The 27,041-nt window shown below is 42.2% G+C and overlaps 1 protein-coding gene across 1 annotated transcript in view; it reads left to right on the top strand.

Annotated features, from left to right (window-relative positions):
- The window catches only part of USH2A (usherin), a 683,333-nt gene that overhangs the window by 134,085 nt on the left and 522,207 nt on the right, over positions 1–27,041 (top strand). The window contains exons 14-15 of the mRNA XM_084773188.1: positions 14,950–15,133; positions 26,365–26,528. Coding sequence (XP_084629314.1) covers positions 14,950–15,133; positions 26,365–26,528 — 348 coding nt within the window. The remainder of the gene's footprint in view (positions 1–14,949; positions 15,134–26,364; positions 26,529–27,041) is intronic.

Raw genomic sequence — 27,041 nt, 5'->3', positions numbered from 1 at the left:
AATGAAGTTGGCTGGTAAAATACTATAGAAAGGGATGTGTACTCTGACATCATAAGGACACATCTAGAACTCTTCTTAAATGCCATCATATAATAAATGACATCATTTAAATGTCATCATATAATAAAATGGTTATATAAAATGTCACCATATAATGAAAATCAGATGGTTGTCTGATCTCACTATATAGAAACCCATCTTTTCCATTGTTTCCTGATGGGAGTAAAGACCTTTGCCTTTTAAAATAATTTTAATTGAAGTAGTACTTTATAATAAATTGATCACATTTTAAGTATCAGTAGTTAGAGTACAGCTTGAGCTATATTGATTTAGGAAGATCGCAGGAGTTGGTTTTTCTCCAGGGTCAATGACTCTCTTGCCATGGGTCGTTGGCTAGGCTTACAGCAACAGGCAAAAGTTCCCTCGCATTAAGCCCTAAGTCCAGGAAGATAACTGTTGGTCACCCCCAATATGTAAATGCCACTATTTCCCCACTGGGGATACCTTGTCTAGCCAGCGAAGAGACATCATGAATTCAAGAGGAATCTTGGGGACAAGATGGGATGAAGGGGTAAAATATAGTGTTCTTATTCCAGCGTGGCATTCCAGAAAGGGGGTGCTATGAGAGAAAACAAAATTGATGAAGCTGCTTAATGTGTGACTCTATGTATACAAAAGTCAGAAAAACACAAAATTATAAGAGCAAAGCTAAGATTAGGGGTTCCTGGGAGCTGGGCCTAGTGGAAAGGGACTGCCTAGAAAGGGGTGCCAAGAGAGGTTCAGATAAGCTAGTATAGTTTAAATTTTGATTGCATGAGTAGCCACATAACCACCACTTTGACTAAACTCATTGGAATATATGAGTATATATAGAAAGTGTCAGTTTAAGAAACTGTGCTGCAGTAAAACTGAATAAAAAGAAGTTCTCCTCCCTGCCCCCTGAAAACACTAGAGCACCATAGTGTCCTTTCCTCTCCCTACTCCCCTCTCTCCCTCCATGGATGTTTGGCCACCATGTGTTCCTGACGCTGCTCATGATGCTGTACTCAGTCCTGTAGATGGACTGACCAGTGGGGAGAGGGCATTCGCATTTACTTCATTTTGACAGGATGTCTACACCTGAGCTCATTCAACATGGCCAGAGATGTCAGGACACCTAAAATAATCCAGGAATCTGCTCTAACTTGGTGCAAGGAGTGAGTGTCCTGGGAAGTCTCTGGGATGTTCTGTCCCAGAAAGCCAGTGGGAAGGCTAAGCACACTTGCTTCTTCTGTGTCTTCCTCCCCACCTTGAGCACCCTCTCCAATTTGTTCTCTATTGAGATCTTGCTATCCTAAAGTGATTTTTTTGTTGTTGTTTCTTTTAAACATATTTTGCCTTAAAAGGTTGTCTAATCTTCTGGGTACAGCCCCCTGCATGGGGACTCATCACAATTCTGCACCTGCTTTCTCAGCGACGAAGGGGGTCTAACAGGCCCGCTGCTGTTATCCTGACTAATTATCTTCTGGTAAAATTGAATGTTTTATTCCAACTGAATTTTGCATATACTGAGTGTCACCTATTTTAAACGACTTTTCTAATTTGGGATAAAGCTCTGAAAAAGCCCTTCTCCTTTTGACGAAGGTCTGAGGCATCATCCAGATATTTTGACATTCCTCATAACCCTGTCTGTGGTTTTCTGAGTGTTCTGTATGTCATGTAAAAACAGACACAGAGAATTACAAGCGAAAGCTACACAATGAAGAACGAGCTTCTTTTTCTCTAGGCACTGTGGACACCTGCCTCATTTGGGTCCTTCTTAAATAGCTGCACTTCTTCTCCTCATGGTCCTCCCCATGGTGACCTCACTGTTTCCATTCTTTGCTCCTTGTCTCCCATTGTGCTCAATTCAATGCTCCCAAAACACCCCTGCCATCACATAAAACAACAGTAACCCAGCCTCTGCTGATGCACCCTTTGCAGGCACCTACTCAGCCACTTCTGGTTCTGGTTTCGGTGTGAGTGTATGTGGGGTGGAGGGCTGGCCGATCAGCCCCAAAGACACTCCTGTCTCCATGTCCCTACTGCTGCTGTTACAGGTGCATGCTACCATGCACGGGTTTTTAACTTGGGGCTTTGTGAACCAAACTCGGGTCTTGACACTCAAGTACTACCTCCCCAGCTCCCAATGTCTGTCTTACCTTAGTGCTTTGGTTCATTGTTCTTATTATTCCCAGGAGCAGTCAATATAGGATTCTTCTGCCTTTACTCAGACTGCTGATCAATTTATTTCTTTTAGAATAGATTGCAACAGAGCTGTACATGGGTCTAAAGGCTTGGAGTCAGTCAGATGAGGAAGTGTTACCTTTTGTATCTGTGCCACACTTTCTTTACCTAGCCATCAATTGCTGGTAAAGAGACTGGGATCCTATCAATAGAGACAACATGTGTAAACTGGAGGTCAGGTGTTGGGTGAAATAAGCCAGGCTCAGAGAAACAGGTACTGTGTGATGTCACGGTGTGAAATGCTGACAAGTTGGGATCGCAAGCATAGGGTAGATGACAGGTAATGGACATTGAAAAGTGTGGGGAGGTAGGGAAGATGAGTAACTTGATTCTACAGAGTTCTGGCATGCTGCTGAAGAGAGGAGTGAATGCAAAATGTACTCAATATTACTAAAGGACTAGGCAGAAACAATGAATTGTCGTTGTTTTTAATATTGAAATAAATATGTTCATTTATTCTTTGAGAATATCAATCAAAAATTTTTGGTCACATTCTCCCTATCTTTCCCCAATAATTACTCTTATATCCACCCCCAAGTCTGTACTCCTCTGATTTCATGTCTTTTTTTTTTTTAATTTGATAACTCATCTACTCCAATTTATATTATCTATATACTTCTGGGTGTGAGGTCATTCAATCCAGTGTGGCTCCTACAGGAGCCACACATACCCTTAAAGAAAAATGATTCCATTTTCCCAGAAGTCATCAGCTGTCCATGGATCCTCAGCTAAAGGTGAGGGTTCTTGAATTCCTTCATGTGCCATTTTAGAATGATGCCTGGCTTGTTCTTGTGCGGGCCTTGTGCAGGCAACCACAGCTGTCATGTCCAGAACACACCGCGCTTTGCTCAGGTTATCCCTGATCTCTCACTCTCACAGTCTCAATTAAAAATGTTAACATTATGAAATGTACACATATATTGCATATATATCAAATATCATGTTCATTGATCCCATAATACATGTCCATTGTGTATCAGTTTTTAAACGGTTTTAAGTTCAAAACTAAACTTGAAACAAAACGGAGTAGGTGTGGCTAGCATTAAAATGAGGATGCTTGTGTTGTTAAGACAGTAAGCCTGGCTGGAAAGATGTCTCAGTGGTGAAGAGCCCTTGTAGTTCTTGCAGAGGACCCAGGTTCGATTCCCACAGCCATCTGTAGGTTCATTTTCAAGGGATCTAATATTCTCCTCTGGCCTTTATTGGCACAAACGTATGTATGTGGTACTCAGACGTCCAAGCAGACAAAGCATCTATGTTGACGTACTTTTAAAAGCTATTTTTATTTTGGGTTCCTTATATCTCTTTCTCCCTTTTCCACCCCAATCCCTTCCATCACCTGAACACCAGGTAGGAGAGAAAGAAGGTTAGTGGGGGAAAAGGGGCATAGTTTTTCTTAGCTACTTCCTGCTGTTTAGGGTTGTCAGGTTCCTTGGGGCAAGTCCAATCTCCATTTCAGGACATCTCCACCTTCTTCTCAGTCAAACTGCATCAGCAGCAACCAGGAGCAGCAGGGTGGAGCACCAGCAGCCTTCTTCTTCCTCGGAGCCCCCAATCTCTCTTTAGGTCTGGCTTTTATCCCCACTGACAAAGGCCACGCCCCCACACAAGGTAGTTCAGAGCTGAAAAAGATCACATGCCCTCTCAGGAGGCAGTTATCAGCTGTGGACAAACTGGAGCATCCCCCATATCCCACCCCTGGGATTGAAGCAAAAACATGTTTACATATGAACCAAAACTTCCATGACACATCCATACACATATAATTAATTAATTAATTAGTTAATTAATTAAATGTACAACAAAATATCAACCTGATGTAATGATAGTTTAGTGGGAAACACAGGAGAGAGAACACAATTTGAAGGCCAATTTTGTTTGTGCCCACTGACTTGCTAGTGGCCACCATCTGCTTCTCCAATGGGCGACTCTGTTTTTCTTCTAGCCATCCATTTCCAGGCAGTGGAAGGCAGTGCTCTTACTAAGTGAGTGTGTTAGCGGTGGCACCCGTTGCTACTGCTTTCCACTCACAATCCTTTGGTGGGGACTGCTTTGCATATCCACAGGGAACTGGCTGTAAGAGAGTCTTTCAAAGAGGATCTGGGCACATGTCTGTGCTTGTATCAAACAATGAGCCCCTGCTATAAAACAAAATGGTAAAGACACTGACACAGGTAATTAGCAGATAGCATACTTGGTTGTTGGTCCATCTGCTCACTCTTGAGGACATCCCTCCAGCAACAATGAGTTGGCCATATTCTACTTTTTATTCTAATTATTAGTAAAACTTGAAATAATTACCCAAAGATGACAAAGGCCAGTGGGGCACTAAAGGGTTACATGAAGAAGATATTTCTAAGTTTTTTTCCCGGATATTTTATAGTGCTCTGATCTATACATCGGGCCATGTCTATCTCACTCACACATTTACTAGGTCAAGGGCTCCTCAGCGGTCCTCTGGAGATGTTGACGCCAGATTATAAACACTGGTGTGGGACTGTGGTACACCACTAAGAAGTACAGTTACTTGGCTGATAACCCTCCCTCTGTGGAGAAGACCTTTCTATGTGGACACTGTAGATACCGTAGACTAATCAAAGAATATTGCATTTTACCACTGAGTGGAGCTTTCACTGTGTCAGTTGATGTGAGAAGCGGTGAGAAGCTAAGCTGCACATGCATACGTAGCGTCCACTTCACAGCAATGGTCTGCAGAGCCTCTCAGCTGCTCAGTTCTCTAGTCCTGTCTTCAAGAGGCCACGGTGCCTAGAGCACACATTTCCCCATCCTTCTTGGGTGTTGCCAACTGCTCGGAATGCCGAAAAGTCTCAGAATGGCCTTCTGCCTAGCCATTGTAACATGCCTATGAAACTCACTGAGGGGTGATCTTGGTGCAAGCAGAAACAGCCTTGTGAGGAGAGGCAGGGCTAGTCTGTCATTGTCTCCCAGTTGTTCTTTTCTGTTTCCAGTTTTCCTTACTTAAGATTACAAGTGCCCAACTCCAACAACAGCCAGTCAGCTGCTCTGGTGACTGATCTGACTATTTTTCAGCCTTTCAAACTAAAGAAGCTCCCGACCAAACAACCTCGAATTGGTTAACCCTTGTTCCAAGGACCCTGACATACCAAGAAATGAAACAGGCACAGAGTAAGCCAAATATAGAAGGCTGTGAGTATGGTTGTTATATTTCCTTGTATCATTAGAGTCCCTACTCTGCCCTCCTTTAAAGGAGATGGCAATTGGCCCCACCCTTTAGGGAAAAGTTTTGTGACATCACTATTTAGGTATAGAGAAAAAGGAGTTAGTCTCCTAAAGGACAAGAAATCAGCATCATTTAAATTCCAAACACATAGGCTGGGCACAGGGAGAGGTGTGAGGAGATTGGGGCAGGGTTAGATTTAAAAAGATTGGTAGTGAGTTTCCAGTGGCTCCTTCCTTTTTTAAAACTTAATTTTATGTTCACCAAGATTTTTATGGGCATAATTTAAAACTGGGTGTGGTGGCGCACACCTTTAATCCCGGTGCTCAGGAGGCAGAAGCAGGTGAGTTCGAGGCTAGCCTGGTCTACAAAGAGAATCACAGGATAGCCAGGGCCAGTACACAGAGAAACCCTGTCTCAAAAAACCAAAACCCAAGACAAACAAATAAAAAAACCCATGTTTAAAATGTAAAAGCATATGAGTTAAAATACCCTTCTCCTTAGCTCCACCACATCCAACTGTCCTGTGTGGCTTTCGGTAATTTTGCAATTACTAAAATTTAATGTTTTTAATATTGTCCATCTATCCACCCTGATATTCTGTTTTTAATTGTATTTCTTTGTATAAGTGGTAAAGCACAAGCTCAAGGAGCTTCTGGAAGAGTGAGGAGGGAAGTAACTGTATTTTGTATTCCTGGAGTAATTCTTAGTATTTGAGAATATCCAACTACAAAGAGATATGCAAGATTTTACTAGTGCTTCAGACAACTTTCTATAAAAATAACATACCATTGGTTTAACAGGCCTGTCATGATTTCATCTTTCCCATCTTTTTAGACACGTCTATGTATCTGCTTTTTGAAACGTTTTTGCTTAACAATTCTGGATGCTCAGTGAAGCACTTCTGTCTATGAATGAGTTATCTTTTGTTTCATGAAAGTCTACCCGATAGGTTGGCTCAGCATCTAGACTGGCGTTTGAGCAGGTATCTGCACCTCATGCCTGGCCAAGCTGAGACATAGAATCATCTGGCACTCACAGTTGCTGTTCCATGATACCACCCCAATTCATACAGCACCCCCACCTGCTCTGCCCAATCCTTATGATCTGGGTCTCACTTCTGCAGCTAAAGCTTCTGGTCTTCTCCTAAAATGTGGCAACAACAGCCTCTTCCTTGAAGAAGGGATAAGCTATACCCCATCTCTGACTGGAGAGAGTTTTGAAACTTTGAAGCCCACACTCTTCCTTCTGGGTTTATGTCAGCCTGGTCAATAGGCCTACTGTGGGACTCTACTGAAAAATCCTTATTTTTCCTCTTAGATTTCTGCTATTGACTGCTATTCCCTTTCAGAAAGAAATAATTTTGTTTGGGGGAATTTTCAGAAAGGAAAGATTGCTCAATCTACCATGTTTAACTGACAGTGCTGCCCTGCATTTTCTGGGTTGTAATCTTGTCATGTCAAATCATTATAACCAGGCTTGACTCCTTTTTCTCCCAGAGCTCCCGACTCATCCATCACAATCAGTCTCGGGGGCTTTACCTTGCAGTGTATCTAGATTTTGACCATTTCTTAGCACCCCCACTTCCTCCTTTCCAGTCAAAGCTATTTGTCCTGTACTCTCCAAGAGAAATCCAGAACTCTCCCATTCTCTGTTTTATTTTTCCTCAAGGATTCTTGGCCATGCCATCCCTGAGACAGCTGCTCCCCAAAGGTCAGCCAGGCCTTGTCATCCCCCCCCACTGGCTGCCCAGCATAGAGAAGCAGAAAGTAGGTGGGCTTCCCTGGGTCCATGGTCTGGTTTGCAATTTCCAGAGGCTCTTGGGATATATTAGTGTCTCTCCAGCCAGCTAATATCACTGTGAATGCTTCCACTCAGGCATAAGGTACAGAACCTCCATAAATGGTGATCCATAAATATTTATTGAATGAGTAATTATATATAAAAATACTCAGTTGCCTTTGCCTATTTTTAGGCATGGGAACAGCAAAGGGCTGAGGAAATGTCCTTATGCCTCCAGATGATCATTTTCCCTCTCTGCAAGGAGGAATGTTAGCTCAGGAAATGCTCATTAAAAAAACAAAACAAAAAACAAAACAAAACAAGATGCAGTCAGTATTCACGCATGCATGCCATAAGAATGGGGCAAAGGGTAAATCAAGGCAGTTGTTAGTTTTGACATCTTCTGACTTGAGAATCTCCACCTTGAACTTTTCTGGTTTTCAATTTGTACGTTGAAACTTGCACAGAGGGCACAGCCTATCGATGAAGTAGACGTATTTGCCAGCATCTGTCTTTGGACCCTCCTACCTTCTTCTAGACAGCTGTGAGTACAAGATCTCATGCCACAGAGCACAGTGCACATGCGTGCATGCAAGCCAGGGGGCCCAGAGAGAGAAGCTTAGCCAGGAAGGCACACACTAACAAGCTGAAAGACTTCGTCTGCTTCTCTTCTGTGACTATAAATAAATTGGCCCGTGGCTAGAGGGCTCCACACAGACTCCTGCCCCACTTCCTTAAAAAACATCATTGAGGAAGGTTTGGGTAATGAAATCTCATGTATTATTAACCTAACCTTAGTACGGACGTACAAGGAATGGGCTTAATTCAGCTGAAATTTATAGGCAATTTGTTAACACAGCAATGTGCACTGGAAGGCACGTTAGAGCCACATTGGTTTTAATACACCATTCAATAACTTGAGCAGAGGTTAAAAATGCTGCTTAACCTCCATTAAGTATTTTTAAAATGCTTTAATTTAAAATTATTTGTAGTGTGTGTATAAAGATGAACGTACACATAGCCGCACTAATAAATACAGCAGTAAATATGTGTCCCCTGGTTTTGCTCCAGCTCTGGATGACCTCGTACCATTCAGCGGCTGCGTTTAATCAGAGGCCTGACTGAGAAAGGCAGGGAAGGGTGTCAAGCCATCCTGAGCTGTTGACCCTCCCTCGTCCTTGAGAACCAGAGGCAGACGGGGGTTTTATTGAGGGCACTGCAGCTTTGAAATACAATAAAGCCTAATTTATAATGGAAACAGCTTCTCGTGACATGTTGAGTCCTAATAGACCAGCGCTTCATGCTTTCTCCTATGCTTGCTTTTGCTTTTTATTTTATAAGTCAGTCACATAGACTATTAGAGAGCAAAACAAAGTATTGTGTTTCATTGGTAAGCATAGCCTCCTGCCTAACGGATGGGCTCATGAGCCAGAGTTTCATGAAGACCCTGCTGATGAAATTGGAATCAGGGTGGCTGATGTTCTATTAAAAAATCAGGGCATCTGTAGCTGCTGAGACCGCGTCATGCCTCATGTCCTGATTCTTATTGAAAATAAAACCTTTTGAAAATGTGTCTTTCCCAGTGAGAACTGAGACTCAGGACAGACACTTACTCCATGGCAAATTGTCAGAAAATAATCTTGCCTTGGAGAACATAGACTACACTCTTTGGAATATGGAGGAGGAAGGAAGAGTGGAATCATCATTTCAACATCAAATTGGAAATATCTCCCTTTGTGGGAACTGCACATTAACAGTTTTGATAATGGCCGTGCAGAACAGTTGCTGAGTGTTTACTGAGTGCCAGGCCCAGCCTTGCAGCCTTGCCTTAAAGCTCTGGGTACTATACACAATATTTCTATGATGGAGGGTTCACTCTCCTCACCTAGTATGGCCGAGGGAGTCGAATCTAACAGTACAAGAGGTATTTACACATCCCTGGGAATCTGACCCAAGAATATGTACACTCATATGGGACATTTTTAAAGAAAATGTCTTAAATAGTCATTAAATACCCACCCAAGGCTGCTGTAAAAAGCGTATAGTTGCAAATGTCTGTAACCTTCTCTTCTCTTCAGCTCTCCCTCAACATGCGATTCTGGCTTGTTGCTTCAGGCCCTGCGGTATCTCGTTTGTTTTGGAAAATCCAAGTAATTGGCGTGGAAAAAAATTAGCACTGTCGTGGGCCGCCTGAGTGAGTAGATGAATTGCTAAGCAGAAATGGGCACTAGAAATGGGATTATCTGCATAAACTAAGTTGGAAGAATCTATGGATTGTCTCTGTGGCATAGAGAAGATACTTGGAATGTGCATTTCACAAGTACTGAAACACAGTAGGGTAGAAACAGAATATAAAAGTTTGCCTTGAGCTATGTATGTGCGTGTAATCACTATGGTCTCCCAGACTGTATCAGAGATTTCAATATTTGTAATTTTTTATGATTTTTGTGTTTGATCTTTAGAAAATATGCTATGGCTGAACATGATGGCATATGTCTTTGATCCCAGCACTAAGAAGGAAGAGGCAGGCAGTTCTCTGTGAATTACAGGCTAGCTTTCTACGTAGTAAGTGTCTGGCCTGCTAGAGCTACATAGTACGGTGCTATCTTTAAAAAAAGGAAGGAAGAAAACAAAGAGAAAGCATGCTTCTAAGAGCCTCTCCAGAAGTTCATATGAATAAGAAAGTGGGGTTTTGTGGAAAACACAGGAGTCCAGTGGGAAACTTGGGGGGCTCAGCTTCCACCATTCCCTTTGCTCTAAAAGCAAGAGATTTTAGTTGAGGCTTACATTTTCCATCTCTAGTTTAATCCATCAGCTGATTTGTCTAAAGTTACATTTTTAATTTATTGTGTCTACTCTTACACACTCCTTTCCACACTTCCCCACAGCCTGGGCCATCCTGACCAACCATTCTTCTGATACACAGGTTTCTATTGATCATTACTCCTCTCATTGAGAAAGAAAGAATTCCATACTATAAAGGACCACAGATTGATCCAACTGTCCGCTCATCCTCCCGTCCATCCATTAAGCTGCCTACTCATTTCATTGCTGTATCCATTTTTCAGTTGGCACATCTATTTAATATGGTGCTACATACCACATCATGAGCTCTTTTAAGAGATAAGGTCACAAACATACAAAGACCTTGCACTTTAAGTGGGGGAATCTGGTTTGTGTCAGTACAAGGAACATGTGACATGCTGGTAGGTTCTTAATGGAAGGAAGCATGGAGAATTTAATAGAGAAAACATGAGCTGGGATTGCAGAGTACGTAAGAGCCAGTAAGGTAGCAGAGGAGTGAATGGTTGCCAAAAGAAGGAATAAATGCAGATCATTTGCACCATTTCCAATTTAATATGAGTGCTAATTGCCCTAAATAACACTGGAATGAATGGTTTTGTGTTTGTACTCCCATGAATATTGGGTCAAAAGTGTGGAAAATGTTGTTAGCATCATTTTTATTAAAACAAAACAAAACACCGAAATGAAGAGGAGCATTAGTATCCCACTTTGAAAATCACAGCCGTTGGCGCTGCATCCAGACACCCTGATTAACCAGCCCTTCCTGCCATAGCTTCCCCCTGTGAACATTGTGTCCATGGTTTGAGGTGCGGAGGACTGTCTCCTAATGGCCTATAATGAGTACTGAGCCAAGCGCTGCCCTCCTTTTCTGAGCATGGCCCAGAGGTTAAGTTTGTTTTCTTTCTCCCATTTCAGGGCCTTAGCAAAGCCTAGTTGTTCATGGTCCCCAGGAGGGATATCACTAGGAAATGGGCTCTCGTTTATGCTCAGGACAGGTGCTGTGCTGTGCAAATAGCCACGACAGGAGATGATGCCCTCAGTCTTGCTAATAGTGCAGTGCTCTGTGCATTCCGGGAGGCTCTTTCCAGCCCAGCAGTGTGATGGTATGAGGGCCGCTGTCTCTGAACTGGGAGGCACACTGTCTTCTACCTGAGGATCTCATTGCTTAGGACCAAGAGTTTAGATGAAATAAGAGGCTGGCTTGTGCCTGCAAACTCTCAGCTGTGCCTAAAACCAAGTTAGCATATCGGCCTTATGGCTATGTTTAAGAACACAGTATAAAGACATTTGGAGGGAAAACAGTTTCAGAAATATCAGTTAAAATGATACAGCTGTAAAGATGTGGACCGCGAGGCTGAGCCAATGGAGTGAGATCAGAGATGCATCGAGTAGAAGAAGAAATTGAGGTCAGTTATCATTAAGCCACACTCAGGAGTGGCAGTTTAAGAAGGAGGGAAGGGGAAATGCGGTTTTCTATAGTTGGAAGCCATCACAAGAGAGGTAATGGTCTAGAATTAGGCACATTCAGGTGATGCCACAAGTAATCTGTGAGCAGGAAGTTCCCTGCGTCATCCTAATTGAGCTGCTTAAAAATAGGACAGCTAAAATACTAGTGGGATTAACCTTTCCAATCAAGTCCCAAGAAGTAGAGAGTTCATATCACAGTAGCATCCATAATGGCTGAGTCCTATGAGCCGACTCTGCAGCCTCCTGATGGCTGCGTCCTGTGAGCCCACTCTGCAGCCTCCTGGCACCCCTGTGCTGTCATGTTCTCCTTGGTTACCATCCTCTGCTTACATTTCTGATATTTTTTCTGTGCAGTCTCTTGATCTCCAAGATTTCAACTATCCAGTCTTATGTACCTAAATGCACCCCCATTTATATACACAGACTTAGCTAATAAATCATTTCTTGTAAAAATGATCCTTAATTGGTTGAGAATTCTCTGTGGCTCAAAGCTATTGCAGTAAGTCCAAATTAATTCTAAGTATCTATGCTAATGGGTAATTTATCCAAATCGGAGAGCTGTTAGGACTTCATGATACCATCTGCATGAATTTAAGGAGCTAGGTACTTCCTTGGAAGAAAAGTGCATACTCTGTCTCAGATACCAAGGAAAAGTCTTCGGAATGTGTGACTTGGATCATAATACTAGCCAGGTACTAGAACAGGTGTTAACTGACGTGGCTGCAACCCATTGGATATAAGGACATATTTAGATATATGGCTATTAGTGGATGTAAGAACAAATACAGAGGAATCCTGCAATCTGGCTGTAAATTATTATGAAAATGATGTTATCTGTGCCATCTGCCTGGGTGTTCTAGATCTTTCCATTATCTCCTTTCAGTCCTGCTGAACACATTTTTTTCTTCTGCTTTTGAAGTTCTCTCAGAACATGGCTAGGACTAGCTCAAGGAAAACCACTAATTTTTGTGACTTTAGGGTGATGGCTTCTTTTTAACTAGATCCTCCAGTATGTGTGAGAGCTCGCCAGTTATTCTGTGCTCTTCTGGATAGAACAGACAACACAGAAAGGCTTGATTTTTGTGTTTCTGCTTATTCTCTTCAGCAAGGCAAGTACGTCACAAAATGTAATGATCATGGCATTTCCACAATAGTCATTTTCCATAGCTTTACTCAGTAGATTGTTTCTGTGGTTCCTCTATCCTGTTGCCTCAGTTAAGTACTCCTGGAAGCATGTTGTATGTGCTTGTATGTGTATTTCAGTAGGTATGTGCATGTGTGTATACACATGGATCTACATCACACTACACCAAGAACCCTTAATATTTCACATGTCTGTTCCATCATTACAACAGCTAAAGGCTTTCTGACTGTGTGTTGTTGACATCCATCTTCTGGGTCCAGAAGACTTTAAAGAACTCCAGTGTGGTGGCGAGTCCCACTTTTCTGTCTTTACATTGACATAAGAAAAGGTTGTGGATTGTGTAATTAAAACTTCAAACTGTGTGTGTGTGAGTGTGTGTGCACGCTCTCATGTTTTGTGAATGCAGTACCTGTGGGCCTCACCAGCTCCTTGCATCCATTTTTACCAGCTCAGCAGTGTTTAGCGAAGGCCTACTATGAGCAGTGGAGGGAATGATTCATTCAGATGAGGCTTTGGCCCTGAAAAAGGTGACAGTCTGATGAAAATTAGATTAATTATATGTTTCTGGGCACTGGTGGGAATCAGCGGGATTCAGTGAAGCTGTCAGAGGCATTCCTGAATTGGCCTAGAGAAATTTGTTCATGGAATTGAGGAGACCTGGTTTATAGAGGAATAAGCTAAGCAGAAGGGGTAGGTTGAAAGCGTTGTCATGGACAGAGCATCCCCTGCACAGAAGGGCATGCAAGGGTCAAGAACAGAAAAAGAAATATCTCTACACGTCTGTATTGGGAAATGACTGTGCAGAGGGCAGGCGTTGATTATGGAGGTGGAAGGAGGCATGGTAGATATTTGGTTTATTTTTATATTTTTCTTGAGAGGAATAAGCCATACACTAGTTGTAAGTAGAGGGAAGAGACACTAGAAATGTCCTTTGGTTGACAAGAATCAATTGACAGGAGACCAGGGCTGGCCAGTGGGTAGATGACTTCTGGTGTTGGGTAGCCTGTGTTTGAAACTGGCTCGTGTTATTTGTGAGTTCAGCATTTGAGGGGGGTTTGTGAGCCTTCCTAAGCTCCACCTTCCTAATTTACATAAAGGATGTAATAACATTTAAACAAATTGATGCAGACAAAACTCTTGTAACACCAGTTCATGATGCACACCCTGAAAAACCTAGTGGCAGCCTTCACACAGAGGTGGGAAGGCATAGGAGAAGCTGTGAAATTCTTGGGAGACACTGTCCATAGGTCGTGATGATTAAAAAAGTGTAGGCTATACATGAAGTAGACAGTATAAGGGTTGAGAAATTTCACAGTGTTTGGTATAATCAATTATGCTTGAATTTCAAATAATAACCATTTAGTGTGGTAAATAATGGATTTTAACTATAAAATCAGGGTTAAATTAAAATTTAACTGGGGAATCCTGAATTTTATCGACTTTCTTACCAAACGTCTCTGGTATATAGAATTCAGCCACTGCCTATTTGGTAACTATTTGAAGCTGAGTGGAGGAGGGCCAGATTTTAGTTGAAGAACTTTAAACAGGTATAAGTTATTTTAAATTGTGAATTAATCAATTTTAAATGTGAATGAATATTTTGTCTGCATGTATGTATGTACACCATGCAGGTACCTGGTGCCCAGAAAGTGAGACAAGGGTCTCAGTTCTCCTAGAAGTGGAGATCTGAGCCAGTTGTGAGTGGCATGTGAAGACTTGTAGCTAAACCCAGGCCTTTGGTAAAGAGCAGTAAGTGTTCTGTGTTCTTAACCACTGAGCCACCTCACCAACCCTACACTAATCTTTCATGTAGGGTGCTGGAGGGTTGTTTTTAATCTTTACTTAATATCCTTACGTACTTAATATAGTCATTAAGAAGAGCTCAGCTGGACAGTGTTGGTGCATGCCTTTAATCCCAACACTTGGGATGCAGAGACAGACTGGTCTCTGTGAATTTAAGGCCAGCCTGGTCTACAAAGTGAGTCTAGGACAACTAAGGCTACACAGAGAAACCCTGTCTTAGAAAAGAAGGAGGAGGAGGAGGAGGAGGAGGAAAAGAAGAAGAAGAAGAAGAAGAAGAAGAAGAAGAAGAAGAAGAAGAAGAAGAAGAAGAAGAAGAAGAAGAAGAAGAAGAAGAAGAAGAAGAGCAGCTCTAACCACTGTGATAGGAAGACCTTGGGGTGGGGGATGTGTACCTTGAGAGTCTTTTGGTTTGGTGTGCTATCAAAACACTCATTTTTAGAGAAGACTGAACAAAAAGTAAAACCTTTTTTTTTTTTATTTCTAGGCTTTTATATTTCTCCTGGCCATGCAGCTGGCTGCCTGCCCTGCTTATGCCACACAGCTGGAGCCGTGAGCCACATCTGTAACAATGTCACCGGGAAGTGCTCTTGCCGGGATCCTTCTACTACTGGGCAGAGCTGTTGCCAGTGTCAAAACCATTACTTTGGATTTGATACTGAGACTGGAAGGTAAATCTTTATCTGTATGGGTACCAAAACATTGTAGATTTTTATCTTTAGCTTTCCTTATCAATAAAAACTCTGGCAATTTTCAAACAACAACAACTTCTACAAAAATGTTATTTTGGTAAATATATTTTTGATGCCTTGATAATCTTGCTTACTAAATGTAATGGTTATAGCTCCATTCTATCCTTCTGAAGTCCTTTTATATTCATCCAGCATCACCAGAATGACTACATCATCTTATTTTTCTGTCTGTCTGTCTGTCTGTCTGTCTGTCTGTCTCTCTCTCTCTCTCTCTCTCTCTCTCTCTCTCTCTCTCTCTCTCTCTGTGTGTGTGTGTGTGTGTGTGTGTGTTTCTGCAAGTGGAAGCCAGAGGTCATCCTTGGATATTGCTCTGAGGAGCTGGCCTTTATAATAAAGGGTCTCCAACTAGCTTGGAATTTGGCTATTAGGTTAGGCTGAATGAGGGACATTCCTAGAGCTATAACTGAATTGCACCATGTCTCACTTTTGTATGGGAGTTCTAAGTTTCAAACTCAAGCTCTCCTGTTTTCATAGGAAGCACTTTATCAGCTAAACTACCTTCTTCTACCCCAACTTTTTTTTAAAAGAGAAGAACACTGCTCCCCTCAGTCTGTCACAGTCTTCCCCCTTCAGTGCTCTTACATCCAAGGCTGTTTTCGTGGGATAAGATCCTGCTCTCATTCCCTCCCCATTTCCACCCGTCGCACCTCCTGTACGAGCTTATTCCAGGGCCCAAACCTGCTTCCAAAAGAGGATCCTGTCATTTGTCACTCCACAGGATGTCTAGCTAGTGCTGGAGTTGGAGTCTCTGGGTGAGAAGGTAGATTAAAATGTTAGGTTCAACTAATGAGAAGTAGAAAGAGACAAGACAGTCGAGCCTACAATATTGAAAGGCACTGAGGTCATTTAAAACTGTGAATCTAGTGAAGTTAAGTGGCCTGTGTAAGGGCAGAATGTAGAAGACAGAGTCAAAGTATGAAAGGCCAATCTCAGGAAAGAAAAGATCTAGACAAGTATGGATTTAAAGGAAGATGATTTGTAGCAAGTTTTATACAAGTTAAGGTGAATATCTCTGGATATCAGCTGACCCATATTGAATAAGAGAAGGAATAACCTTGATTAAACAACACATTACTATTTTTTTGACAAAAGAACATTCTTCTCCCACAAACATTGCTTTCCTATTTATCCTTCTAAGTTTCACTCATTGAGTAGTTGGAGTATCACCGTAGTTTGGATATGAAGCCCCATGTGTTAAAGCCTTGCTCCTACCTTGGTACCTTTGGCATAGTTAAGGCCCAGTGTGAGGTAGTCATTCCAGTGGGGAAATGTCCCTGAGGGAGATAGTGAAACCTCCCCCCTTCCTCTTTGTCCTTTTCATATCCTAGACACGGAGTGGTTTTGTTCCCTCATAGTCTCTTGCCATGATGTGTCATGTGATGTGCCACCATAGGCAACTAACAATGGAGAGTAATGCCTGAAGTCTTGAGTTCATAAAGCCCTTTCCTCACTGTATGTTGCCTGGGGTATTCAATATAGTGATGAAAAGCTAATTCCTTCTATGTCCCAAATCCTCCCGATTTCCAAGATGCTGTGTTGTGAACATAAGACACTGTCATCCTAGAACCAGTACTTAACCTGTTCCTAGGTCTTATTTAATCTTTGTACTGGTATCACAGCCCAGTTCTACACTGACCAACCATGTGCCCATCTTCATGGTCTTCTGTTTCTACACTGGAATAAACCTCCTATGTTCAGCTGTCAGGCTCTCTCCCTTCTTCTGGCCTTTGGCTTCAGCTTCTTGAATATCTCCTTGTAGACTTCCCAGCCCTCCACTGTGCTGGGGGAAATGGTAGCAGAAATGAGTGACTGCAGATTTTCTCTCTGCCTCCAGTCTGTCCACTGTTGACCTACTCATAAAGGAACACATCATTTTCTAAAAGGCCTATTTTGAGTACGATCCCTTCCTGAGTTTGGTTTCCTGTTCCTTGCTTTCCTTCTCATCTTCATCTTCCCACCCGCCCTTCTAAACTCTGATTCGCCCAACTCTTCGCTGATTTAACTTAACAACTTCCTTTTCAATGAATAAAATTGGACACAGATATGCTTTCATCTCCCCATTGGCAGCTTCTTCCCTTGGCCTCACCCTGCTTTATAAGGCCTGAGGATTATTGTATGGTTTCTTGTTCTTCTGCTCACTTATATTTAAGAATATTTTCTTGCCTCTTTCTATCCATTTCTTTCCATTCTTTCCCTCATCCCCCATACTTTGTGAATGCAATAACCAAACACATACAGCCAAAGGCTAACAGACTCTTTTTTTATTATTTTTGGTAGTATCACAGTGGAACATATGGTCTTCCATATGTTAAGCAAGTGCTCTACCACTGAGCACATTGCTAGTCTTCTAAAAGACTGCTGGAATTCTCATCTCTATCAAAGACAAAGTATAAAGCAAAATAGAATAGATAAACAATGGTTAAGGAAAGAAAATTAGAAAATAGGGTTGCCCTAGAGGGAATGACAGAAGAGTTCATAATCTCTTACACATGCATTATATTAGAAGAAGGAGACCTATTGAAGGGTGCCATGAGTCATCTGCAGCTTTGGAGACCAGTGGACTGAAATTTAGGTTAGACCTAGCAAATCTGAATGGGAGAGGCAGTCTGGCCAAGGTTAGGGAGACCAGCTGAGGTATTGCTCTGAAGTCTGATCCCCTTAGAGTTTATCAGAGTTGGGGGGTCTGGTTAGAAGAGCCAAGAAGAATACTGAAGTGAGCTCTTTAGCATCTGTGAGTAGTATCAGCTGGAAGCCTAAAAGTTCCCAGATGGGGGAAGTGGGCTGCACAGAGAAAGTAGAATAGAGGTGAGCCTGAGACCTTTGATCTTTGAGACTGTTAGCAAGAAGGCTCCCTAGGAGAACAAAGATCATAGAAGGAAGCCTCAAAGTGTTTCAAGGTCATCAATGACTGTTGATGGGTATAAGGTCCCCTCTTCAGGTCTATATCCTGTAATCAATTGTTTGATATTTACACTAATATTTGGCATGGCTTCATTATCTTGACTACAGGATATACAGCTTTGTATGTCTCTCCAATAACACAAGGTGTCTTACTGGGGCTCAGCACCTTCCCGTCTGGGCACTGTAGGACACAGACCATACACTAACACTGAAAAGAGCTGTGGAAATGAGAGCGACATGGGTGGCAAAGTTTCTCTGCAAAGAATAGAAAGAATAAAACCCCCTGTCTGGGTCACCACATAACAGGCCCTGCTGGGCAAACACTAAGGTGTGTGTTCCAACCTCAGGAACACAGGCAGAAAGCCAGGTGTGTTCACATGCCTTCTTTAACAAGTACTATAGAGAAGGGAGACAGGCAATCCACTGGAGCTTAAGGACACCAGTCTAGCTACAAATTCTGTGAGAAGCCCTATCTCACATGACTAGAGATTGGTGGATCAGGATACCAGATAGCCAACTCTGGCATTTGTCCAACATGCACACATAGGCACACATTCACATATATGCTACCCATGAATATGAACTACAGGAACACATAAAAACAGGTTTTTTTAAAAAAAGATTTATTTATTTATTATTTATACAGTATTCTGCTGGCATGTAGGCCTGCAGGCCAGATGCGGGAACCAGATCTCATTATAGATGGTTGTGAGCCACCAAGTGGTTGCTGGGAACTGAACTCAGGACCTTTGGAAGAACAACCACTGCTCTTGCCCACTGAGCCATCTCTCCAGCCCAACAGTTTTGCCTGTCTGTTTGTTGTTTGTTTGTTTTTAAAGAAATAAAGGGGATAAAGATCCCATGATTCATTTGTGCTTCCTGGGGTCAGTCCCATGGGAAGTTAGTGATGCAAGGTGTCCCTCCCCTTTCACTGACGAATTCTGCCATCTCTTTTCATTCTAACATGGCTGCTCATTAGAGGAGAGACCTACTCTCGCAGAAGGTCACAGAGGGAGAGTGCTTCAAACTGTGACATAAGAATCACTCCAGTGTGTGTTTGCTCATCACGGAGAGGAGAACAAATGGACTCTCACCCTTTTATGATTCCAATTTCTTTTCTGAACAATAGTCTCCTTGGATATCGCTGCTGAATTCTGCTTGCTGCCATTACATTTCACCAACATTATCTATTTTTTCAATGAAGAGTGGACTAAACTATATGGGTTTTTATATGGCATAAGAAAACTTTATGGTGACACTTTCTGGTGACACATGTCTGTAATACTACCACTTGAGAGGAGATAAGCAGGGATTACTTAAATTCCAGGCCAACCTCTGCTACATAGGGAGGCCAAGGCTAGCCTGAGCTACCTGAGACCCTATCTCAGAGAAACTAAAAGAAAAAAATTATTTCTCAAAAAAATTCATTTATAGTCTAGATGTATATAGATACACAGTGTATGAAATAACTGTGTCTTGATATTTAAAAATGAAGAAACTCTCTGCAAGCCACTTGTGTGCTGTGGAAGATGTTTACTAATGTAAGTGGATTAGTTTCCGGTGTCTACAGTGGACTGCTCTCTTGCTGAGCAGGGAGGATGCAGAAGCACATGGCATGTCTTGTCTGTTTGGAAGACAGTGCCATCTCCTCATCCAGGTGCCTTTCCACCCCCGGGAACTCTTTCTCAATCCCCCCTCTTTTCTTCATGCCTCTTCATTGAGAAGAGCAAACCTTATGGGTTTGTTGTTGTTTTACTTGGCTAATTTTTAATACTCTTTAAAAATAATTCCACAGGACCAAACAAATGAGATAATGTAGACACTGACCCTAAAGTGCAGCCTATTAATAACGGCTTCATTTGACCAATGTGGAAAACCTCCATCTGTTTTCAATCTTGTATTTCATCCTTAAAAGCATATTGATCAGTAAAGGAGGCCATGGTCTTCCAAGTGCTAATCCCAGTGAAAACATTATTTCGTTTCCCCCTGACACAGACAGCAAGCATGGCTTAACCAGCCTCAAAACAAGGAAGCAGTAAAACCCTGTCCAGAGTTAAGAAAAAAAAATCAGTAAGGCAAAAAAAAAAAAAATGTGTATCACGTTTGTCTTACTCCCAAACAAGGGGAAGGAACCATGAAGTGGGCCACCTCTGGTTCATCTTTGTACCAGGCATATAGACTTTCTGATACTATCCTCAAGCAGACGGTGAGTGATTATTTGGCAGAGTTAAGGTGTCTCAAGTTCCTCTGGCACCCTCTCCCATTTTTTCAAATGTAACTTCCACATGTCACAACCCACAGTGTTTCTTGTTTAATGTTCAAAGCCACCTAGAGTCACTGGCTCAGTTTATCTCATTTTAGGCTTCAAGGAGCTAGGGGGATCCAGCACTAAGCTGCAGTTATCCTGGGTTCTAGAGACCAGGGCTCTAGGCTGATCAGGGATATGAAGGCTTAGACCTCATAAATGCCCACTCCAATTTTCCTGCTGGGGGTTATTTTGGTTTTAGTTCAGGAATTGGCATAGACTCAATCTGGTAATCTTGGTGCATGCCCATCTCCAGTGGGCCTCAATGAGTCTGTGCTCTGGGACCCACACCAGTGACTTCAAATAAAAGCAGATGACTTTCTTGCAAAGAGATCTCCTCTTACTCAGTGAAGATGTAAAACTTGGTGCATGTTTTTCACAGACTCGGGCATCTCTGTGTCTCTGCGAGACAGTTGGCCATCATCTGAGGTAACAGACATGACAGGCCCCAATTAGTCTCCCCTCCTCCCAATCCAGTCTGCGCTGGATTGTCAGGTGGGGCAGTTTCAGGAAAGAGAGGAAGGAGCACAAAGGCACTTGAGGCTCATGCTTGAGGTTGCTACTTCTGCCTGATTCTGTTATCTGAAGGAAGTTGGAAGGCCACCCCATACTCAGGTTTGGAAAAATAAAAGACTGCATTGAGTGGATGGGAGGACATCATTTAAAAGGAAATGTATATAGTCATTTCTGAAATATCTTATGCCCCTTATCTATTTAGTGTACCTTAATATAGATTGCGGAGGCTCTTCAAGGAATGCCAGCTTTTGCACGTTATTAATGGCACCATGTCCTCGATGTGACAAACTGGGAAAGGTAGGGAACAGAGCGTCAGGACGAGGTCCAGCTCTCCTTTCCCACTAGACCAGGGTATATTAGCTTGCTCCTGGATATAATAAATTACTGCAAATTCAGTGTCCTAAAACAACAAGGATTTATTATCTTATAATTCTGGAGGTCAGAGGTCCTAAATTAGTTTCAGTGGACTAAAACCAAGATGTCAACAGGCCACCTGTGCTTCTTCTGGAAACGCAGAATAAAATCCATCGTCCTCACCTCGAGTCCTCCTATAATCTACCTAAGTTATTTAAGGGACGAGGAGAAGTAGCATTCGTTGCATGGGTGTGTGCATGTGAGAGAGAGAGAGAGATTATAGTCCTGTGTGTGTTCAAGAACTGAACAGAGGCCAAGGAGGAACACTGCTTACTGGCTTGTTCCTCAAGGCTTGCTCAGTCTGGTCTTATATAAGCCAGGACCATCTGCCCAGGAGTGGCACTTCCCACAGTGAGCTGAGCCCTCCCACGTCACTCACTCATCTATAAATTGTCCTATTGACTTGTACATAGGCCAGAAGTCTGGTGGGGGAATTTTCTCAAATGATGTTCCTTCTTCCCAAATGATTTAAGCTTCGGTCAAGTTGTCTGAAAAACAGCCATGACACTGTGCCAGCGTTCAGACCCAAGTTCTATCCCCCTGCACTCATATAAAGGCTGAAAATGGCAGTAGGGGTTTGTAATTGCAACACTGGGTGCAAAGATAGGCAGATTCTGAAAGCTTCCTGGCCAGCCAGATGGGAAGAGATGAGGAGCTTCTGGTTCACTGAGAGACCCCGTCTCAAAGGAATAAAGCAGAGAGTAACAGAGGAAGATGACTGACATGTTCCTCGAACTTCCTCATGCACATAGATATACTTGCACAGTCATACACATTTACATCCATGCATCTCTCCTTGTGTCTCTGTCTGTCTGTCTGTCTGTCTGTCTGTCTCTTTCTCTCTCATGTACACACACACACACACACACACACACACACACACACACACACACACACTTATACACACACCTACATACAATCTACATAGCCTAAAGGCACTTTGTGCCATATATCAAATGCCCCTATATTTAGATTATGACCCATTATATGAGATGAGATATGAGTAATTTTTCACTTGAATCATCCTGTCAGCACAAAAAGTTTTAGATTTTTACATTTCAGTCTTTTCAGTTTAGTGCTCTTCCCAGGCCCTGCCCATGGTCCTTTCTACTTCATGCTGCCCAAAAGAATCTGCATGCATCCTTGTCTGCTAGGCTCCACTCTCCTCTTCTCTTCCGCAGTAGTCTGTGCACCCCTTGAGGACAGGGGCAGCCCATAACACTCATCTTTATGTTTTCAACGTGAATTCCCATCGAGAAAGATAACTGGGCCTCGGTGAATGGTATTAATCTCAGTCCTTATTTAAATCACCGTCATGCACATGTGAGTTGCGGTCCCCAGTCAAAGAAGGGGTGACGTGTCCCCCTGTGTCCGTTCAGGTGAACTTCCCAGAAATATCATGAATACTGAAACATATTATTTCATTATGAATTATGCTTCTTCAATAATAATAATTAGGATGATTTTATGCTGTTTGTGTAACTAAAAGAAACTCCCAGGAAAGCATAATATAGGAGATTTGTCATTTAGGAGACAGAAGCCAGTTATGCCCTCAGTGTGCCTGGTAAATACTGTTCTGCAGAGGGGTTAACAGTGTAGCAACAGTTTTCTGGCAGAGATGAGCCGAGCCTCCCTCCTGTTTTGTTTATCATAATGAACTGGTCAATAAACATCACAAATTGTTTATCTATATAAATCTTGACAGATTACTCTTTATGAAATCCATTTAGCAACTGAGGTTCTCCCATAAGGATGAAAAATGAAGATTTTAAACAGATTGCGGGAGCAGCTCAGGTTCTGCCAGGAGAGTCTTGCAATAAAGGTTTCTTTATATTAATATTACGAAAACCATTTATCCTGGCAAAATCAATATCACAATTCATCTTAGTTTGTTGCTCCTTTTTGAAGCCTAAGATGTCTTCTCCTTTATTGTGTCTAATTTTGTTTTAATAAATGTGAATTATATTTCATTTGGTTTGTACTCCAAGGAGGGGCATAAGAAAAACTGCTCTCAAACTAGTGGCTGATTTGCTAAAGAGTCTTCAAAATGTTTGAAATTGTATTTGAGTGCCTGAGAAATTTATAGGGATCATTTCATTTAAGCCTTAATTACAGCATTACCCCCTGTGTCCTTTGGACCAGTAGCAAACTGTAATATTCTAGAAAATCCACTCTGATGAACTTCACTTAGGAAAACTCTCTTTAGCTAAAACTAAGCAATTGTAACAAGTCGGACATGTTCGATACAGCAGCGTCTTGGAGATGGGACAATAAAACCAGGAATAGACACATTTAATTACTCACAACATTGTTTGCTTCCCTAAGAAGTGATTTATTTATTCCATTTGGATTCGGAACTTAATATGCCATGGCTATTGACATAGCTGACTCTGAGCTGTGTGGATAGCAGGCAGCTGGAAGGAAAGAACTTCATCAAGGGGGGGAATTATACTACACACTGCAAACCATTACTCTAAATGCACCGTATGTAAAGTAAGTGTGATTGTCTCGTGAGCGAAGGGCAATAAAACGTGGAACACCCAAGAGGTACTTACTCATGAGGGGTATGTATGTATAGAAAATGATATATATGTAAAAAAAGGGGTGGGTGCAGCCTCTTACTGCTCAGGCCCACTAATATACTAAAGGCTACAAACAATACCCTCCAAATGCAGGCTCATAATGAATTAAGAACAAACCAGGCATTTCCTTGCTTATATGATTCCACTTGAATTTCAATGCATAATTTTCCGCATCTCAAATACTTTGTCTAAAAAAGCGCCTATTGAGAATAAAATTCTAGTGTAATGTGTCCAGTTAAAGGCCATCAGTGTTGTTTGTAGGGGGGAAGTCCTTTTATCAGGACCATAAAAAGGGCAACTACGGTACCGCCTCTTTCAAGAGAACCCACACTTCATCTATTCCCAGCGGCATATTGGCCCATCAAACAAATTCTCAGCTTATTTTGCAGCTTTGGCTTTTATCAGCCTTTTTAAGGGTGTTGAATGATTACTCGAGAGATCACACCATAAAATTTGCAGTAGGGTGAAGTCGCCATGCCCACCAGCTTCTCTACAGAACAAACAGGGAGATGTATTTAGTGTTGTTTGCTACGTGTCCCAGGGAAGGCCCGGCCTAAATGGTCTTCACGGGCTGTTCTTAGACGTCCAGTCTTTATAGAGCAAAGGCTGCTTATCCTAATGAAATGCCGCAGGGAGGCCGTGCGTGCGTGTGTGCGTGCGTGCGTGCGTGCGAGTGAATGGTTCGCCCTGAGGAGGAAGGTTTCCCTCCCCATCACTGCTGAAGGTTAGTACCGATAATACTATGGATGTCTTCAGGTCTCAGAGCTTGTACATTGACATGAAAATATCTCATTATCCTACGTTGGTCCCTTCACATAGATCAGATTAACTGCCTTTTTTCCAGTCTTATATGCAGAAGTGATAGCTAATCCTAAGTGTCCCACAACAGAACCTGGAATCTCTTGGGAGATGGGCCTGTGTGGATTGTGCTGGTGGGTTCACTGAGACAGGAAGACGTGCCCACCGTGGGTGGCATCATTCCCTAGCTGGGATCCTGCATGTATAGTGGAGAAGGGAGCTGGCAGAAACAGGCAGCGGCTTTCTGGATGGAGATGCATGTGACCTCCTGCTCTCAGCTCCTACCCACTCACTTCTAGCCTTGAGGGCGATGGCATGACCCCTTCAAATGGAGGCCAGAGTCAACCCTTCCTCTGTTAAGTTGCTTTTGTCAGAGGATTTTATCACAGAAGCAAATAAGAAATGAAACTAATGCAGTGCACAAATATAAATATAACCCATATTAAGTGCCAACAGTAATTAGAATGTATCTAAATATGTCATCAGAATTTAGTCTTTTTAAAACTAAATATAGAGTTTGAAGAATTTCAGTGAGACCAGCGACTTATTCTTAGTTTCTATGTTGTAACTTTGGTAGATATTTAAATAAAAGATAATTTTGTGAGTACCTATTTTAAAAATTTAGCTGACAGCAAAACTTGTATTGTAAGAAGACACAATTTTTATTTTTATTTTTTTTTTACAATTTTTATTTTACTACACAGTTAGTGCGTAGGCTAATTGTGACAGTGTTCATGGCACATAAAAGCTTTTGAAAGGGCTATTGAGATACAGCCCAGGCTACTATCAAACTCACTTGTGTACCTGGGAACTCCTGACCCACCTCCCTCCAACTCACATGTTCTGAAATTGCAGGAGTGCACCACCATGCATGTGTGTGTGTGTGTGTGTGTGTGTGTGTGTGTGTGTGTGTGTCTGTGTGTCTGTCTGTCTGTGTGTGTATCTGTCTATATCTGTATATCTGTGTGTCTGTGTCTCTATCAGTATGTCTGTGTGTGTCTATATCTATGAGTCTGTGTGTCTGTATGTGTATGTCTGTGTGTGTGTGTGTATGTCATCTGTGTCTGTGTGTGTCTGTGTGTCTTTGTCTATATCTGTAGTCTGTATGTCTGCCTGTCTGTGTCTGTGTGTCTGTCTGTCTGTGCCTGTGTATAGAAGCCAAAAGTTGTTGTTGGACAACTTCTCCAGTTACTCTTCACTTTCCTTTCTGAGTTCGGATCTCACACTGAATCACAAGTTCCCTGATTCTTCTAGACTGCCTGGGTGACAAGGCCCAGCACCTTTCTTTCTCCATCGCAGAATGCTGAGATAACAGGCACTCGCCACCTAACCTGCTTTTCACATGGGTGCCGGGCACCCATGCATGCTCAGCAAATGCTTTACCAATTGAACCATCTCCCTAGGCCTTTGAGGACCATTAACTCATGAACAAAAAGAAATCTTTGCAGGAGCAACATTTTGATAAAGATCTTTTCTGTCTTGCTTTGCGTTGTTCTGCGCAGTTCATGCATCCTTTTCAATATGTTGGCGAGACCAACCTGTATTCAACCACAATGTTACTGATAGATATGGTGTGTGCTTTGAATTATTAATTAAAGTACTCTTCTCTTAATGCCGCATTTGTCTGTTTTCAGATGCCAGCCTTGTCTCTGTCATCTGGCAGGAGCCTTGAACGGAACTTGTGATGTGGTCACAGGCCAGTGTTTCTGCAAAGAGTTTGTGACTGGCTCCAAGTGTGACACCTGTGTTCCTGGTGCAAGCCACTTGGATGTCAACAATCTATTAGGCTGCAGCAAAAGTAAGCCCATTCTGGCCGTTGCTGGCATGTGACTCACCAGGATTTGGGAAGAGGGTCTCAATGGTGTCCTCCATTTAGAACTTGTTAAAAAAGACTTAGGCACAGCATAGAGAATTAGCCTAAAGCAAATGTGTTAATCACACTAAGTGAAATCCGTGGGCTTTTCCTTGATTAAGTAATTTAAATTTCTGGAATGACTATGCTGGTAGTAAAACACTGACAGTAGTCTGTTGGGCTGAAGTCACCAGCAACAGAAACAAATTTCCAGTTTCCTCCAGATGAGGAAATGTTTCCAGAACATCGAAATTTACTGTTAAAATCATGATATTATTATTTAAGCAGAAGGGATTAGTCTCCCTAGCTCACAGATGCATTTCCATGTAATTTACTATAACAAATAGCATATTTGTTATTTATTTCCAGTTTCATGTTCTCCTGTGCTCAGTTTTATAAACATTATTCTAATGTTTTTTATTAATACTGTAACTTTACAGTCATTATCGTCACGTCTTA

The sequence above is a fragment of the Acomys minous genome, assembly GCF_964271855.1.
Source record: "Acomys minous genome assembly, chromosome: 1".
NCBI classification, from domain to species: domain Eukaryota; kingdom Metazoa; phylum Chordata; class Mammalia; order Rodentia; family Muridae; genus Acomys; species Acomys minous.
Note: the sequence above shows the minus strand (reverse complement) of the source record. Positions and strands in the feature narration are given on the sequence as shown.